This window comes from Macrobrachium rosenbergii, chromosome 23 (genome assembly GCF_040412425.1).
Source record: "Macrobrachium rosenbergii isolate ZJJX-2024 chromosome 23, ASM4041242v1, whole genome shotgun sequence".
Classification (NCBI taxonomy): domain Eukaryota; kingdom Metazoa; phylum Arthropoda; class Malacostraca; order Decapoda; family Palaemonidae; genus Macrobrachium; species Macrobrachium rosenbergii.
The window spans coordinates 15,312,985-15,330,994 of record NC_089763.1 but is presented as its reverse complement, the minus strand read 5'-3'; the positions used below and the strand labels follow the sequence as shown (position 1 = coordinate 15,330,994).

The window sequence follows — 18,010 nt, the reverse complement described above, 5'->3', positions numbered from 1 at the left end:
GCCGGCCAACAAAATATTACTTTAAATTCTTGTAAAGCAAGTTAAATAACATAGGAAAACGTCAATTACCATAGTCTAGCTCACCGCAGAACTACGGCTTAGAAATACCGCATTTAGTATTGTAAATGATTTTTCATTATTAAATACTATTTTAAGGATATCTTTGGCATGGCCCCCCCTCAGAACTGCCCATGGCCCACAGGTTGAAAACCACTGGGTTAGGCTATTTCCTTTCATTATGTGACCCCACAGTGGGAAACTAGTTTTTGGGTGGAATAAAAAACAAAATGAGGCAAATACCCGAATGCATTTAGCCAGATCTATTGTTTTGGATTCTTCCCGTGTTGGGGTCATCACCTTCTTTGGACCCAAATCTAGGGCACTGCAAATCTAAACAACTAATAAAGTTGCTTCCTTACCTAACCTAACCTGCGGTACTGAATCCTAATATGGGTGGGAGGGGGCTTCACCTATGCCAGAACCCCTCCCATGTAACTCAGTACCTTCTGTCATTTTGAAAATGTTCAATAAACCTTACTTTGGAGTTTTTAGGGAGTTTTGGGTCAAGATAGGACTATAGCCAATCCAAAAATTTTGGGGAAAATGACTGAAATGCCTTTTGTTTTGCTGGCATTTGATTGAGTTGGCCTCAGTTAGCCTATACAACTGATACCAATTTTTGGCCTTGGCCTGCCATTCTGCATTCTTGACTAGGAAGAGAGTATAGAAGGGTGGTTCATGATCCAAAAACTAAAAAAATTGCTTACTCTATAAATTGTATGATTGGGGGTGTTTTCCTGTCATTCTGCATTCATGACCATAGTATAAAAGTACAGATCAGCAGGTCTACATTTCTGTTTGAACATGTGGTCTAGCATTGGCTGCAACCTAACCTGTCGTGGCTGGGGAGGGGAGGTACCTTTATCCAATTGTAGGACCCCACTGAGTAATATTAAACAATAAACAAAAGGACTGGCCTATACTCTAGCTACAAAGGGTTGAGGCTTTCCAATAATTATCGTCATTGTCATGTTTCTCATCTTGCTGAAGGAGGTGTTTAATCCAAATCCAAAAAGATACTCTTTTAGGATTAACGTTGAGGTTAAGGGTAATCCTGAGAATGGACATAATCGAGCATACTGTCCAGCTAATTGTTTTTTATTCACCTATTTATGTTCTATATATGTAGTGTATATATGGTATATACACATAAGGTATATAGATAAATATATATATAATAATATATAAAATATATTTATTCAATTAAATTTTTAATGGGCCATATGAAAAGAAAATATACAGTAGGGTCCAAGTACTGTACTGTATAATGTTTCACTTTTGTACTTATGAATGGAGGGATGTAATAGACAATCCCTTTTTACTGTGACCCACAATCACTTAATCATCCATACATGAGGAAATGGCATCACCACTCAAAAAAAATGCCAAATCTGCTGGTTGATAACATTTTTTTCTGGAAAATTTTGAATGGTACAGATTAAGAAAATATGGCAGCAGTGCTACTTTGAGTCTCAACCTTTTGTAGCCAGACTATAGGCTACTCCTTAATGGGTAATAGGTAAAAATCCTAAAATGTTTTCATATTAATTCCTCTAAAACAACAGATAAACTGCTTACCTTTTTTAAATTGTGGTCAAAATCACAGTGTTTTACTCTCTTGTTTTAGCTTACTTTGAGTGTCTGGAATTGACAGCAGAAGTGCGAAACCCAGGTCATGTTGGATTCAGTCGGGATGATAATATGTGTCTGGGAGGCAGTGTTGGATGGCTCTTGAATTTACACGGAACACCTTTCACATACCATAATGAGCAAAATAGAGTTGTTGGTATCTTGGAGTATCTATGTCAAATTTGTCACATTACAATCCATTAAAAACATTCATGTCAAGTGCTTCCATTTTGGAGGGTGGAACAGAGAAGAATGGCACAATCTGGATCAGAGTTTGGATATATATGATTCACAGTGGCCTATTACAGTTGTTGGACTTAAAAAAATCCCAGTGAGCCTAGGTCAACCAGGCATACGATTGGCCAAGGGTAAAATTTCCCACAATCAGGTAAAGAGCAATCAGGATGGCACAGTATAGCCATTTTAAGACCTATGGGAGCAAGGTACTATGCAACAGGGTTCACATCAACTCAGAACTTTAAAAATTTTACTTTTCTGCCATGAAATTTGTGGTCATTGATTTGACAGAAATCAGCCAGGTTGTTTGAGTTGGTTTTTGGGTGATATAGAAAATGATGAACAGCTTTCAGTCTATACCTTTTTTCATTTGGAGGCAGCAGAAATGGAATGCAACCCTGATCCATCATTCTGTAAACTACCCATTATGTTAAGATTTAGAAACTGCAGAAGTATGATTGCACCATCATTCTTAAGGCCCAATTGTTGTAAACGAGGCACAATAAAAACCTTTTCATAATAACACTCAATCCCCCAAATACCCAAATATTACTAGAAGACCTTCCTTGCTCAAATTTACGCTTACCAAAATCTGATTTGTCTGTTTCAACAATACCCTGGCCACCAACAGATTCTTGATTGATGAAAAGCCCCTCCAATCTACAGTGATTTTTGTTGGTAGACCAAACACATACTCAGCTGATGTTTCACAAACAAAACCTGTTTTCAAGTACATTTGTAAGCACTTACAGAATAATTATACTTATGCCTCTGCTTTTGTTACTTACACAGATTGATTATAATGACACGTGTCTGTCTTCCCAGTGGGGTAAGGTTGAATTGCACTTCGAGCAGTGTCAAGAATTAGCAAGCACAGAATGCTCCCAGAAAAGTAATATGTCCCTGTGGAATATAAAAATTTATGTGAAATGTTGCAGTAGAGTTGAAATAATTCATTGAACAAGAGTTACACGTCTGCATTAAAGGAGACATGACTAGAATCGAGGTTGGGTTTTTTCAAGCAGCACCTGAATTTCAAAATCCTACTTAATTGGTGGTAACCAAGACTAGGTGCTGTATGCCCAGTGCTAGATATTAAGTTTTGTTAGTAAAGAGCCTGTCCTCTTAGGCCAGAGTGCCAGATGCTTTTCTTTAGTACTGTCAAGTACAAGAAGGTGTCAAGGAACTCCCTTTCTTTCCAGCTTCACAAGGTGGTCAAACAGGTACAGTATATGACTCCTGTAATGAGGACACTAGTTATTTAGCCTTTGTGAGAGCCCAATAAGTCATGGGCATGGGATTGCCCCTTGCCTTTGGGAGGGACTTTCCAGTTTTCCAGGTAATAAGAGCAGGTGTCTGGAAATGACAGATAGCCTTCACCGTTTTCTACCTTAGGGACATCACCCACAAGTCCTTTGGCCACCTCCTTGGGACCAGTGGTAGCTGCTCAAGTTTTGTGGGCACCCAACTCCATTCAAACAGAAAAGTATCTTCTCCAAACACTAGGCTTAGTGAAAGACTGGAGGTATGAATGCAAAAGTGAGTGGTCTCTCCCTCCTACCTTTTTAATCCCATACCAAAGCTATGGATTGGATTATGGCACAGGTAATAGATAATTGAGCTTCCAGTCCAAGAGCTTTGTTTTTAAGATGAAAGTGGGGTGAGGGCAGGGTTGGGTGTGGTAGAGCATGCTCAAAACCCATCATTTGTTCCTACACAATATACAATCCATGGGTCTTACATAGGAATATACTTCAGTGCAGCTGGAGACCAGCCGATTAACTTTATACAAGGTGGTTAAGTTTGCGGTTGGCTAATGACTACAGGTGTGAGTCCCGCCCACCCAATCGGTATGCATCCACTTTGCATTTGGGCATGGAGAGAAAAAGAGAGATTTGTCGCTCTTCCTTTTGTGCCTGCCGTTCGACTGACTCATTTGTTTGTGTTATGTTTTCATGATATATACAGTATTAGTGTTGCTGTTTTTGCTTATATCTGGAAAATAATGTTCTTTTGTGATATAATGCAAATCCATCCCCTTATTTTACCCTGTGTGTTCCGAATTCAGTATTCTGATATAATTGTTTTTTCTGACATATGCAACTTTACAAGTTTATTAACCTGGAGATCGGTAAAACTGGTTTTTACATTGCCAACGAGCTTAAACTAGTTTCTCACCTCCGCTTACGACTCTACGACACCACTTTGTCTTTTTCAGAGAGTTTTATTCTTTTGCAGTGCGAAGGAAGTTTTGCATTTTGAAAATTATTGACATTTGTAGTGTTTTACATTTTTCAGATGTTATGAGCTCAAGGGACTTGGGAATTACAGGTTCTCTCGCTAGCAATACAGTACCTGCGGTATTGCTTTGTATGTTGCTGTTTGCTCATTCTGATTCATCTACAGGCATGCTAGCAGCTTTTGCTTGCTCGGATTCCGTTGCTTGACTTGGAGAGAGAGAAAGAGTCAGAGTCCAGAGTGTGTTCGCGCTTATTCCCACCTGCGAGAATGGTGCAAAGGTCCTGGGATAGCAATAGACTTGTGGTAGAAGTTGAAGAAGGGAATCAAATTATTGTCATCTTTGCCTTCATCTACTTGTGTACTATCTCTTCAGGTGCTCTCCCTGTGCTGTCTCTTCTGGGTACTCTCCCATGTCTTTGGACTTGTGAGCACTGTGTGCGGGTCTCCTCAGATACGACACGTTGAAGAGGTAACCCATGCCACCGATACTAGTTCCAGGAGTTCACCTCCTGTACTAGTGCATACCTCTGCTCGTGTTTCTTCGAACATTTAGGTAGGGGGAGCAACTGGAGATCGTCCTGTATGTGACTCAGAAGCTCCGAGAGCTCCGTTTGTGTGATTAGGCTCGCTCTCCCAGACCTGTACGGCTGTGTCATCGTAAGTTGATGACCGCGCAGTGCCCACGGCCTTAGGGTCCTTGGCCTCCTGCAGGTATCGTAAGGGTGCTAGACACTCACCTGTTCTCTTACCTCCTTGGGGTCTTCCAATGACCGGGTATCAGATAGTTCTTGGGTTCAAGACTGGAAACGTTTGCGCTTCCATCCTTTCCCAAACCACAGTAACATACATTGGATTCAGTCTGCAGACCGAACCAGCTGTATATTTGAGTGGTAGAGAGATCAATGGGACCCTCTGGAGGATTTATGCTGGGGATTGTCACTGAATTTGGCAGTTTACGGTCTTAAGAAAGAAACTTAGCTTCCCTGTTCTTCAGCCATCGAAGGTTTTCGGGATCCCATATAGGAAACCAAAGTCAATGGACTCATCATGGTCGCAACTTGCCAAAGGGGTTTTTTAGCCGGGTGAATTTTCTTTTGTAGGACCAGGACAATTCACTCAGGTCTCTGCTGTCTTACAGGACACTTCTTCAGCCTTTAAATTGCAAGAACAGTTCCTCAGTACCCCAGAGAGTCCTTTGCCGACCAAACAGATTGACCTGACATTCGAGTCCATTGCTAACTGCCTCCAAAGGGCAGAGACAATGGAATTGACTGTCATGGCAGCATTCCATACAGTCCCCTGAATGGATCTTGGTTCCATTACGTGGTCAAGATCACTTCTTCCTTTTCAAGTTCTCATAGTTCAGGAAAATAAGTCATATTCAAGAGGCTGATGTTGTCTGAAGGTAGAAACTTCTTCTACCTAGCCCACCAGACAGCTAACCTGTATGCAAATCTGGTGCCAAGAGGAGAGACACTGTCTTGACTCAGGTTACCAGGTTCGTCAGTTAGGAGTTGGCACTGGTTCTCAGGAACAAACTAATACTAGGTTCCACTTCCCTCTGACTAGTAGTAGAAGTTGATGCCTCAAGTGACAGAGGTAGGATCGGGGACTGATCTTTGTATTCACTGCTAGTGGCCAAGACCTCCAGCTCTTCACATGATTTTACAGGTCTACCTTCAGACCAGACCGTTTCTTCCTCTCCGGTTCCAAGGAATTCCCAGGCTTCTAAGAGCCCGTGAAGATACACCCAGTCTTCTACAACCCTACCAGAAAGGTGCACAGCAGTGCTCCTTTTAGCCTCCTGTCTGCCCTGGGAAGGGGCCAGGTGTATGAGGAAAGGGGAAGGATGTTAGGGGCAGCATTCTTTTCTGCCTTCTGCTGTTGAAGAGGGGGTACCAGACAAGCTCTGAAGCAATGTGGCACCATAAGGGGGAGGAACCTTCAAGTTCCTGCCACCCCTCTCCAATGTGCGTTCCATTTCCAGACCAGTTCCCAGCTGATCTTCAACCTTGCCCTATGGAAGAAGTGAAGGCATTGCTGAAGATGGTACAGTTAGTACTCATTAGGATGCATATTTTTGAATATATATATATCCATCACTGTCTGGGGACAAGAAACAATTTCAATAATGTGCCAGGATTGGTAGTCTCATTCAAGTTTGAGAAGCCCAATCTCACACTCGAGCAGAAAATTTAGTGTCCAGACATGCTGGTGCTATGGTCTTAGTCTCATAGCAGATTCAGAGTAGTACAGTTATTCCTGTCTTACAGGAACAACCAGCTCGACAGTGACAAGTTGTCCTCATTCACCTGTCTCCCTTAGGGAAGCCGGGCCCTCACGAGTGGCTTCTTCCTCATTCCCTTCAGTGAAGGATGCAGGAGTCCTAGTCTTTGATAGGGACTCCCTATTCCTTTCCGTTCCTCCTGTGGAGGAAGGGAATTGGGAATTGGGATTTAGCCTGATGGCTAGGTGACAGGAACCTTGTTGGAGGGTCTCTTCACACTTCTCCTCCTGTCATGCTCCTATTCTTAAGTGCATTGACCATGGGACAAGGTGCACACCTGGAAGAGTTGCTGCTTTCAGTCGAGTGGAACTGGAATGACAAACACCTCCACATCAGTATCCTGGAACTCAAGACAGCTTCCTTAGTTCTTCAAGAGGTTCAGGATCTTCACGAGCTACTCTGTAGTGCTGATGAGTGCCAATACCCCCGCCACCACAAGAGTAACTTTTTTCAACAAACAGGGGGTGTGATTTGTTTCCCTTTAACTCTACATGTTGGTGGTGGTGCTGGTATATGAGTGGGCAGTTGCACACTCAGTAGAGCTGTTAGCCAGGTACATTCCGGGGAACCAGAACGTAATGGCAGATAAGCTCAGTCACCCAGATATTACGCAGGATTTTCCAACGATAGATCACAACAGAAGGTGTCACTGTACAGTTCCATTGTTCCACTTCCATGGTTGTTGGCAGAAACATCTCCCAACACCCGTGGAACAATCTTGAGGCCTTAGAAGAGGCAAAGGGATCTCTCAATTGCTCTCCCCTGTCTACGTTGTATGGGGCTCTTCAGACCCCTGTGCCACAGGAGCAACAGAGGCACGGGTCTCCATAGACATCCATGCCTCCAACGTTGGTCCATGAGAGTCAACTTCCCGGGCCAGTGAAGAACCTTCCATCATGCATGGGGCCTCAGACCCCCATCCCACCCCATATCGGTAGCAACTGTTGCACAGGGTCCCACAAGTGCATAGTTCTTCATGGACACCCTTGTCACCAGAGGTGCATGGAGCTCCAGTAGAACCTCGTATCACCAATACTGGCCCCGAAAAATCTTTTCCCTGTGCAAGTAAAGGTTCCTCTGCCACTGCAGAGTCCCACGAACTCCCGTGACACCGGTAAGGTCCCCTGGTCTTCGGGCCTGGGACTGACGTAACGAGAGAGAGTGAAGGCCCAGCGCACAGCTATGGCCTCACCCCCCTTGCATGTTCTTGCATGGGAACGGTGCCAGGGTCCCAGAAAGGTGATGCAGACCCACAGGTAATTTCACTTGGAGAAGGAGGTCTTCTGCTTAGACTTCTTTGTCTGTGAGGTCTTTGGCCTCGAGGAAGACTACAGCACTCAAGAAGATGAGGTTCTGTCATGCTCAAATTTGTCCCGGAACTCAGCAAAACTTTTGAGTCACAGTCAGTCCCATCTAGGAACTGGTTGGTAGTGATCATAACAAGATACTACCATGTCCAGTTAGAGTGCTATGGTACTGTCTGCAGAGGATTCATCATCTCAGGCCTGAGTGTTGACGACTCTTCATTAGTACTGGCTCGGCTAAGAAAGAAGTGTTCAAGAACACAATTTCTTTTTAGCCTTGTGAGGCTATTATCAGGCAGACTCTACGCCCAACAAGTAGCCAGGAGTTTGTTCCGAGTACTTCATGAGGATAGGGAGATTAGTCCATCTCTCGCATTCTGGAAGAACCTGTCAGTTCTACAGGTAATAAGACAGAAAGTGGCCTAGGCTGTCCACTCTCACGTCTTTCTACATTCAGGATGTTGCCTACAGGCCATGGGACACTTTTTCCCTGGGCCCTGTGGTGGCTGCTTAACAAGTTGTGCAGCTTGCCCAGCTCCCATAGTGGAAGGTTTGCACCTCATCTAAGGTGTTCGGTGGCGTAGAGTGAATGCAAGTTGGGGACAGGCCCCCTCCCTTCTCTCTTTTATCTTTCATCTCTCACAGAGATATGCAAGTGGCCATCCATCACATTCTGGTCGGGCATGCCATGCCAATGAGCCTCCATAACTGAGTACCCTGTCTATAATCTTAAATAGATTAATAGATGCAAGTCCTCCCCTCTCTCTAGCAAGGAGAGAGAGGGGCTGACGATAAACAATGGGTAGAGAGAGGGGCTGATGGTAAAATGACCCTTTGGTTATCTCTTAGTTTTGTTGTCTCTGACACTCTGGTTTATCCTAGCCTTTTTCAAAGCAATGTTGCTACACACACATCATTTCAGAAGGTCCAGAAGTCTGGCAGTTAAACACACAGTTGTTCACACCTTTGTTCAACATGTCAGAGGCATAGTCTCTTCCCTTTGCTCTTACATGACCAGGAAGGAGGCCCAGGTGATGCAAACTACCAGTCAGTCCAGAAGCTTACTCAGAATCCTCCCACCAAGGAGGTAAGTCCTCCTATGTAAACACTGATGGTTTGTATATTGTGTAGGAACAGATGACAAATTTTTTAAGTAATTTGTATTTCTCCTAACTATACAAACCTGAGGTCTTTACAGTTAAATGGCCACCTCATGCCACCCTTCATTCTGCTCCCTGGGCCAAAAGGCAAAGTAGAATGCATACTGATTGGGTGGGTGGGACTCCCGCCCATAGTCGGTAGACAACTAAAAGTTAAACAGCCAGTCTCTAGCTGCATTGAAGTATATTCCTATGTAAAGTATACCTTAGTTTTACCAGATCACTGAGCTGATTAACAGCTCTCCTAGGGCTGGCCCAAGGATTAGACTTATTTTACGTGGCTAAGAACCAATTGGTTGCTTAGCAACGGACCTACAGCTTATTGTGGAATCTAAACCACATTATAGTGAGAATGAATTTCTATCACCAGAAATAAATTCCTCTAACTCTTCATCAGCCAGCCGCGGGAATTGAACTCCGGCCCATCGAGTGACAGTCTGAAGCTCAACCGAGTCGGCCAACAAAGGGCTATATTCCTATGTAAAGACCTCAGGTTTGTATAGTTAGGAAAAATGCAAATTACTTTAAACTTTTGTCATTTTGTGTTAGCCAGAGATAAAGATGTTATATAACTACCAGTTAACCACTCTTGTCAGCAAGTTCAACCACTGTCCAGCTTAAAAGGCTGTTATTTTTATACCTAGGAAAAATACAAATTGCTTAAAGTTGCTATACTGTATACTACCTGTATTTCCAAAACATTATAGAATAATTATAGATTTGATTCCAACCTCACCTTTTAAATATTAATCTTTTCTTACTCTCCCTTTTAAAAATATACTTGCAAAAGTTTGTGCTAACCCAAATACATTGTTGATAAAACCAAAGAACACTCATAGAAATTCTTCTGTTTTAGGATGCATCTTGTTAGTTTGGCAGTGCGCAGAGGAGGGCCTATATCAAGTGCTCTGCTAGGCAACCATCATGGATCCATCCTTGCCAGGTAAAGTAAATTATGTGTGTATATATATATATATATATATATATATATATGTATATATATATATATATATATATATATATGTATATATGTATATATATATATATATATATATATATATATATATATATATATATATATATATATATATATATATATATGTATATATATATATATATATATATATATATATATATATATATATATGTATATGTATATGTATATGTATATGTATATATATATATATGTATATATGTATATATGTATATATATATATATATATATATATATATATATATATATATATATATATATATATATATATATATATATATATATATATATATATATATATATATATATATGTATATATATGTATATATATATATATATATATATATATATATATATATATATATATATATATATATATATATATATATATATATTTTTTAAGTGTTTTCATTCTACATGTATTAGTCTTGGAGCAAAGGGTTTCATTCTACATGTATTAATCTCGGAGCAAAGGCTCTATACAGTATTCAGTTATTGCGGATTAAGTAGCATCCCAATTCTTTTTTATGTATACAGTATACCTTAAAAGTGCAAGTCTTATTATAAAAGAATATGTAGTCACCACCTCAAATGAATGAAGTAGATTATTTTTCAAGAAAACCAATGAGATGAGCAACTTCAAGCCTTATTAAGTTAGGATCAAGAGGCAGTAGAGGATGATGGGAAAAGGAACTCCCCAATCCTTTCAAGAGTGAAGACTAAAGTCTCAAAATGTCAAACTGTTTAACCATAAAGGAGATTAGACCAGTTGAATATTAATGTGAAGGACTGGAACAGTCACTTTTTAACAGGAGAGGTTAAACCTTTAAAGGTTTTGAAGAGGAATAAAAGCTGTTCAAAAGAAAGTCTGTATAAAGGTCAACAAAGTATTGAAACCAGTTCATGCTCAGTGTCCCTCAGGGATTGTATTGTAATGTGATCCTGGCCAGATTATTTATTGGCTATCCAGAAAGCAAGACCCCATTGGTTGCAGCTCCCATAAGAGGTGAAGAATGATGTACTATAGTGGTTGAGAGGGTGAGGGCCATGTACTGTCTTAGGGTCAGGAGCATTGGTGTGTTGTCAATCAAGTTTATGTATTGAAGGTTGATTCATGAAAATTCATGATACTTCTGTCGTAAGTGACCTAGCTCAAATGAAAATATCTAAGCAAGAGAGAGACTTTATTCATTTATAAATTCTTGTGTTTGTAATCAGTTCCTTTTGAAATGAATCCCTGTTCAGTCTTTAGTCCAAAGGATGAAGAAACTCAGTTGAATTTATGGCTGATCTAGAAACCAAGGCTTGCATTCTTTTCACTTACATTTCAAAAACTGACTCACATCATTTATTATCAGATGTGAATTCTGATGAGTCACATGCTTTTGGTGTTACCAGTTGTTATTCTAAATCTTAATTGTGCTGGACTGTGTTACTCCAGTAATATTACTGGAATGTTAAATTTATGTAACTGTCACCTTTTGAGTCACTTTTCCTGTCAAATTTGGAGAAAGTGGCTTGCTGCATCCTGAAGTCATGGAACTAGGGTTATAACTAGGGCAGTAACTGTCTTCAGTCCTCAAAATTTCGTTCTTGATTAACTAAGCCGTTCGTGGCAAATGCTTTCACTATTGTTAGTTCTACAACAGTCAATAAATTTCACCTCTCACATAGTAGGACAGAGGCCCCTACATTCCTTGTTTATCATTACTGCTGACTCCACCACCAACAAAATGGAATCGAAATCATCTTCCATCATTCCATAAAGGTAACATTCCGGCATTGCATTGTATTTGAGAGTATCCTGCATTAAGCACTTTTATCCAGGGTTAACTGGCCAACCATGCAGGATACTTTGTAAAGAGCACCCAGGCAGAACCAACTCTTTATTCATAATCCTTGTCAGCTTTCCATTACATTAATTGTCAAATATAGGATTTGTGGTAAATATCTGAAAATGTGTTACATCCTGAAGCTCCTTTTATCTGTAGTAGTGTTGTATAATGTTACTAGGGTAAAGTAGTCATTTGGCAGTTGTAAAATTTCAAACACTATTCTTTTATGAAATTCACCGCACAAATAATTACCCCTATTTTAATGTAAGTTCTCATTGTCTGCCTTCTTTAAAGTCAAAACATCTAGATTGGAAATCCTGTGCAGCAACTGGTGATGGTGTTGCAGCTACTTCCAGTAACCCTTGAGGAAGGTGTACACCCTATAATCCTCCCTTGTTAGGGTTACATCTCCACTGGTTTGTGTATAAGTTATAAAGTTGCTTACACACTGTTAGCAGTAATACTTTATGGAGCCATCCATTTGAGTAATTCACAGCCAGTTATCCCTCTCATCTGTACCCGCTGCTTGTCCTATGTTCTGTATTTATATCAAGCCCTGACCATGCAAAGCATATTGGGAGCAAGAAGAATTTCGATAACAGACTTTGATGGAGTTCTGGGTGTGTGTTAATGTCTGTTGTTGGAGTTTACAGGATAAGTTTTTCCTGTTACTAGACTCCACTGACAGTCTTTAAGGAACTGGGTTTTAGAATTATGTATGTGTCATTTCACAATACAGGTTGACCATCACTAACTGGCCACATCATTGGGACCTGAGGGTTCCGGATTAGCAGGGTTTAATTAGGCCATTTGTTAGCTAGAATACACTCTAAAACCCAGTAGCTACACCTCATCTTAGAATTAAAGTATCCCATAAATCAGTACAAGTTGGTTAATAAAGAAAAGACAATTATCAAATACAGGTAGTGCTGAGTTATTTACGAATTCGACTTCACAGTATTTCGAGTTTACGATGGGGTTAGCAATAATTAATACCGATACGAAAAATATTTAGAAAAATATTTTTAGAGCAGGCAGCAGGCAGCAAGAGAGACCAACTTACAATAGACCCACTTCTTTTCCTCCATCTCTTTATTCCATCTGCTAGTTCAAAAAGTAAAAGAGAATGATAAAAGTATTGTTAGTAACGTTATACTTTGCGTTAAATACGTACAGTCATAAACAACCGAACGGAAACTGTTGTTTTTGCTAATAATCGTATCGATAACAACTGTTGTGCTTTGTATTTCAACCATCGCACGGTAATACACAATTACTGTAGTTATGTTACAAATGACGTTAAGTACTGTACAATAGGACTGATATATTTTTACACTCTACCTTTTATTTGGAGAAAAGATCGGCAGGGAAATACACTGCTACAGTAACTTTAAGCTGCAAGTTGTAGCTGAAGCTGAGAAAACAATGTTAAAGCTGCCAATGACTATAAAACTGTCGGCATCGGCAACATGGATGAAACTAGACCGTAAATAAAACTGGAGAGAATGTATTTTATCAAAACTACTGGGCATGAAAGAATACAAAATTACTACTGTTTTCACGATAAAAGATAAATACGAAAGTCAGATTATGATGAAATCAAGAGAAAATAGCGAATGAATCTTTGATTTTTTTCACACAAACAAACATTCCCCAAAACGCCAGCTGCGATTCCTGAGAACGTCATATATTAACGAAAAAATAGCTAAATTAGTTTCACAACAAGACATTTAAGTTATATTTCGACTTAAAAACACTTCGTGTAACGAAAAATATCCGTGTCCCAAATAAATTAAGTATCCATATTCATTTACGCTAACTAGAAGCAAGAAAAGCGCTTTGAACTTAGTTGAATGCGGCGAAATAAACACCGCGATACCGATTCCCAAAACAAAACATTGATCGCAATTTATAATACAATTGGAAACACTGTAGTAAAGCATAACTTTTTAAAAGATCCATGAAAAAGATGCACATTTGTTATGTTGATGTTTGTATAATACTGTTAATATGTGAATAGAGTTCAGTATAATGTAGGCTAGGCTACCAGTTTGTTGATGCAGCACACTGCACCACGAAATCGAAGCGGCCAGCGAGCGAGTTAGCCCAGCGACCCGGGAAATTTGAAAATTAATGAGGAAACATTGGAAATTACTCTAGCCGAAATTTATGCCGGATTACTGATTGTTCCGGACTACTGATTGCCGGATTAGTGATGGTCAACCTGTACTTAAATGGTGAAAACTTATTAGAGGATGTTGAGCAAGCCTAACAAATGCCTGGTACTGTCAGCCTTTTTTATTCATCTGTACTTCTACAGATGCTAATGTATGTTTCTTATAAGTTTTTTAAAGAAGATTTGATTTTTTGGTTCTATTAATAATTAGCCTGTTTGTGCACACGAACTTGTTCCAGATACTACAATCCTTCTTGAATTATTAAAAACTACAGAAGAATAAGAGGAGAAAAAAGTAGTTTCTTATGATTAATTGTGCTTGCCAGGGATTAACTTTTACTAAAATATTCAAAATTTGAATCTCGTTTTATGAGTCAGCTTTAATTCAGATGGTTTTCAGATTTGCTAGCATGGATTCAACAATATCAGCTGGAGACCTGCAAAACTTTTTTTTTTGTCATCTTATTATCTTGTAAGGCATTTTCTAGCCAGATTTTATACTTTTGGCTTTGCTCACCTCTCTCAAAAATGGGGTGTAGGCTTTCATCTAATTGCTAATTTTTTGGCCTCAATTAGGCAGAATCTACTCTTTCAGCATTGATAGTGATATTTCTAAGGATAGTGTTCTCTCACCTACACTCCCCCATTGTATCAGAGATCTTCTCCAGTCTACCCCACATTCTATTTATTCACTTGCTGATGATTTACCCATCTGTATCTCTTCTCATTTCACTTCTGAGCTATCCTCAGACATTTCTGAGCTCGTCCCTATGTCAGCCGGTGAAATATCCATCCAGCACATATTTCTATGTAAATTCAAGAAAAAAATATACCAGAGAAAAAGTTATCAGAAAATGCTGGGGGTTACTACCCCCAGATCGATCATCTATAATAAAATAGACGCTGTATAGGTAAGGTGAGTGATTGTTGTCACTGCCACAGGACCGCACTCTTAAGATATCCCAATGACAAAACCTCGAATGTGGTGAGCTAATCCAGCGCCCATACTCACCCGCCAGCCAAACCGATCCCTTTATGCGCCATCTGAACTCATTCCATACTAGCACGTTTCAATTTAGGAAAGCTTTTTTTTTGCTGGCCCTTTTTGTCCAAATTTGATCGATTTCAATCATGTCTTCAAGCAATTTCACCGTGTCCAAGTTAAGTACCATCTTCTTGTGGGGTTTTTACTACTTGTGAGGCTTTTATAGGCCCGTAAATTAATATTTACAGGGTCATATATCGGATGCTGAAGGCGCTCGCCTCAGCCATGATGACCTTGAAGCACACCCTTACAGCTGGTTTCAAAGGGTTTCTCTCAGTCGCTTACAATTTTATTCATGTTTTATAATTCCTTCAAGAAGTTCCCTTGGAGGCGTTTATCTATGTAAAGGGTCCTGGTACCTTGATTAGCGTTATTCTCACGGAGGCTTCCTCCTTATTGTGGTTCTTGCAGTTGATTCATAGCATATACCAGGCTCGTTCGAGTAGATTCCCCTCCAGGGTGGTGCTTTTGTCAGTTTTCTGATTTATAGTGTATTGATGACATGGATAATTTGGTTTTATTATGATCCAGGCTGATAGTCAGCCAGTTGCAGCTCACTGGCTGCCTACTTCCTGGTCGCCTCACTCCGTTAGGGGAAAAACGCTAGCACAAGTCCTTATATTTTTGTATATTTATTCATATTATGGGTACTTATATGAGTACTGGTTAACTTTAATGATATTTATCAGAAATTAGATCCTAGCCTAGCCCTCTCGCTCCAATCGGTGGGTTAGGCTATTCAGGTTAGGTTTTTGCATTGTCTAAGCTCCCATCTCTCCCGACATGTCGCTTGAGCGAGGGAGGGAGGGGTAGGCTGGTCAAGGGAGTTCCTGTTTGTTGTTCCATCCATTTTATCCTGCTTGTTTTTGGGTTTGCTGGAGTATCTGAAAGATGTTCCCTCCTCCCTCTGGTGAGGGAGAGAGAAGAAAACAATATGGGGAATTTTCTTCATGCATTGCCCTTCTACCCTATGGGTTGGTTGTTGGTTGACTAATGTTACAGGAATTTCTCTCCATTTCAGCCCTCTCCCAGGTTCTTTTCTCCTCCCTTATTGTCTGGGCTCAGCGCCTTCAAGAGGAGGGTGAGAGTTTAATCTGATTGCCTTAGAATAGTGCTGTTACCCTATCCTTCCCTAGTACTTTGGTGAGTGTCATGAGTCTCCAGAAATTGAACAGGTAGTCGACACGTCCTGCTAAACACTGCGGGAGTTACAGTCAGTGTATGGGGGGTATCCCCATCCTGTTAAAAATAAAACCGGTCCCACCTTCCAAGTACTGTACAAACCTTCTCTCCCCCTGCCTTGCCAGTGGTATGTCATCTCCTCGCGTGCGGACTTTATTTCTCCGATTGTCACCCCGAGGGGAACTGGTCTGTTCCCAGTCCAGAGTCACCCACCCTCCTGGGCCCCGCCCTGGTGTCATCCGCTCGGCTAGTGTTTCATTGGTTCGCTCTCCTGTGGATCGAGCTGAACTCCCATCACTTAGTTTCAGGGTTCAAACACTTGCTGATTAACAGCCTCCGCCGCCCCCGAAGCCCCTCCTGTTGCCTTTGTACTGTTACCGCTCCGTGGTTTTGGTCTTCAGTGGGTTGGCTTTAGTCACACCTAACTCTCTAGCGCGTAATGACTGGTGGTAATGATTTACCCGCCTTCCCGCTGTAACCAAGTGTCAGAGGTACTGGGATCCCGGAGGGGTCTGGCGCGAACACGGCCACCTACAGTGTACTGTTATCCTGTATTGTTAACCAGTTACTTTGTGCCGTTATAATTTATGCATGATCAAAAGATTAAGATCCTACTCCGCTGACCGCTGTTCTTTAATTTAGTATATATCATGTTTTGCTCTAGTTTATTACTCCCACCGGAATGCTTCAGTGGATCCGGTATAAACTAAGGCCTGCTGCCTGGCTCCGCAGTATTTATTCTTTAAGTAGATTCATAACCAGAGTTGCATGATCCAAAGATTAAGGTCCTGCTCCGCCGAGCTATCTCCGCGCTCCTTGATTTAGTGTGGTCATGTTTTGCTCAAATTTATCGTCCCGCCGGAATGCTCCGCGGTCCGTATAAATTATTTAACATACCCAATACCTACTATAGTTTAAGGTCCCTTGAATTATTAGGTTCATATACCGTTTACACTTACAGACTCAGGCTATATGTGAGGAGCCCGGTGCTCTGCAGTGCTGCACCAGCCCTATGGGCACGTTTATCTGTCACCCCATGCTGGGCTGTGCAGTCCGGCTTGATGACCTCATCGTGGCACCCGACGTTGAGGTTTGTCCAGCTTTCTTGTGAGCGTGTCCAGACGAGTCGGTAAGCTTTATAGTTACTGACTTTAGTTTACCTGGTATCCTCACTTGTTTTATTTACGTTATGGGCTTAATATATGGCTTATATATCTCTCACCAAACACTCGGTCGTGAAGTCCCTCCTCTCTTCCAGGCCCAAAAACTTCCCGGAACGACGCTTTGGGTTCTCTTCGAGCCTGGGTGGCTGGGTTTGGGAGAAATGTTCCGTCTGGGAAGCCGTCATGTTCTCGACGAGAACATCCAGAACCTACTCCTACCCGGGCGCCTCGATCTCAGCGGCTGTATCGGCAGAAGTCGCTGCTCCTGTCATCGAAAGCAGATCCTGGTAGAAACCCAGCCTCTCCAGGACGAAAGTCTCTACGCGGTGGTGTCGGAGGAAGCATGCCATAGATCTCGACCTGGAGCCTGAATACTGAACAGGACCAGGAGGTAGGTGGGGAGGTCTGGTGAGGCAGTGGGGGCGGGCTCTTTTTGACTCCAGGCCTTCCATCGCAGATTTCCTTTCAGGGATTTCATAAGTCTTTCTCTTGAGGACAGGGCGCAATCCACTGTCCCAAGCTGAAGAAGACTTGGAAGGTGAAGGGCTATAAGTCCGCGACTTCCCAGAAGGCAACCTTCCCTCCGTGAAGCCATGGGATGCTAGTCCGGTGGCTTTCGGGTAGGCGCCACTCCCTCAGCTAAGGGTGTGAGTTAGAGAGCAGCTAAGGCCAGCCCTCCTCGCCAGCCTGCCTTTGA

The 18,010-nt window shown here is 41.4% G+C and overlaps 1 protein-coding gene across 4 annotated transcripts in view; it reads left to right on the top strand.

Annotated features, from left to right (window-relative positions):
* LOC136851305 (uncharacterized) overlaps nt 1-18,010 on the top strand; it is a 387,719-nt gene that overhangs the window by 303,111 nt on the left and 66,598 nt on the right. For all 4 annotated transcript variants that reach the window (XM_067125303.1, XM_067125305.1, XM_067125307.1 and 1 more), the window contains one exon: nt 9,775-9,861. In XM_067125303.1, the coding sequence (XP_066981404.1) occupies nt 9,776-9,861 (86 nt within the window). In that variant the 5' untranslated portion in view covers nt 9,775. The remainder of the gene's footprint in view (nt 1-9,774; nt 9,862-18,010) is intronic.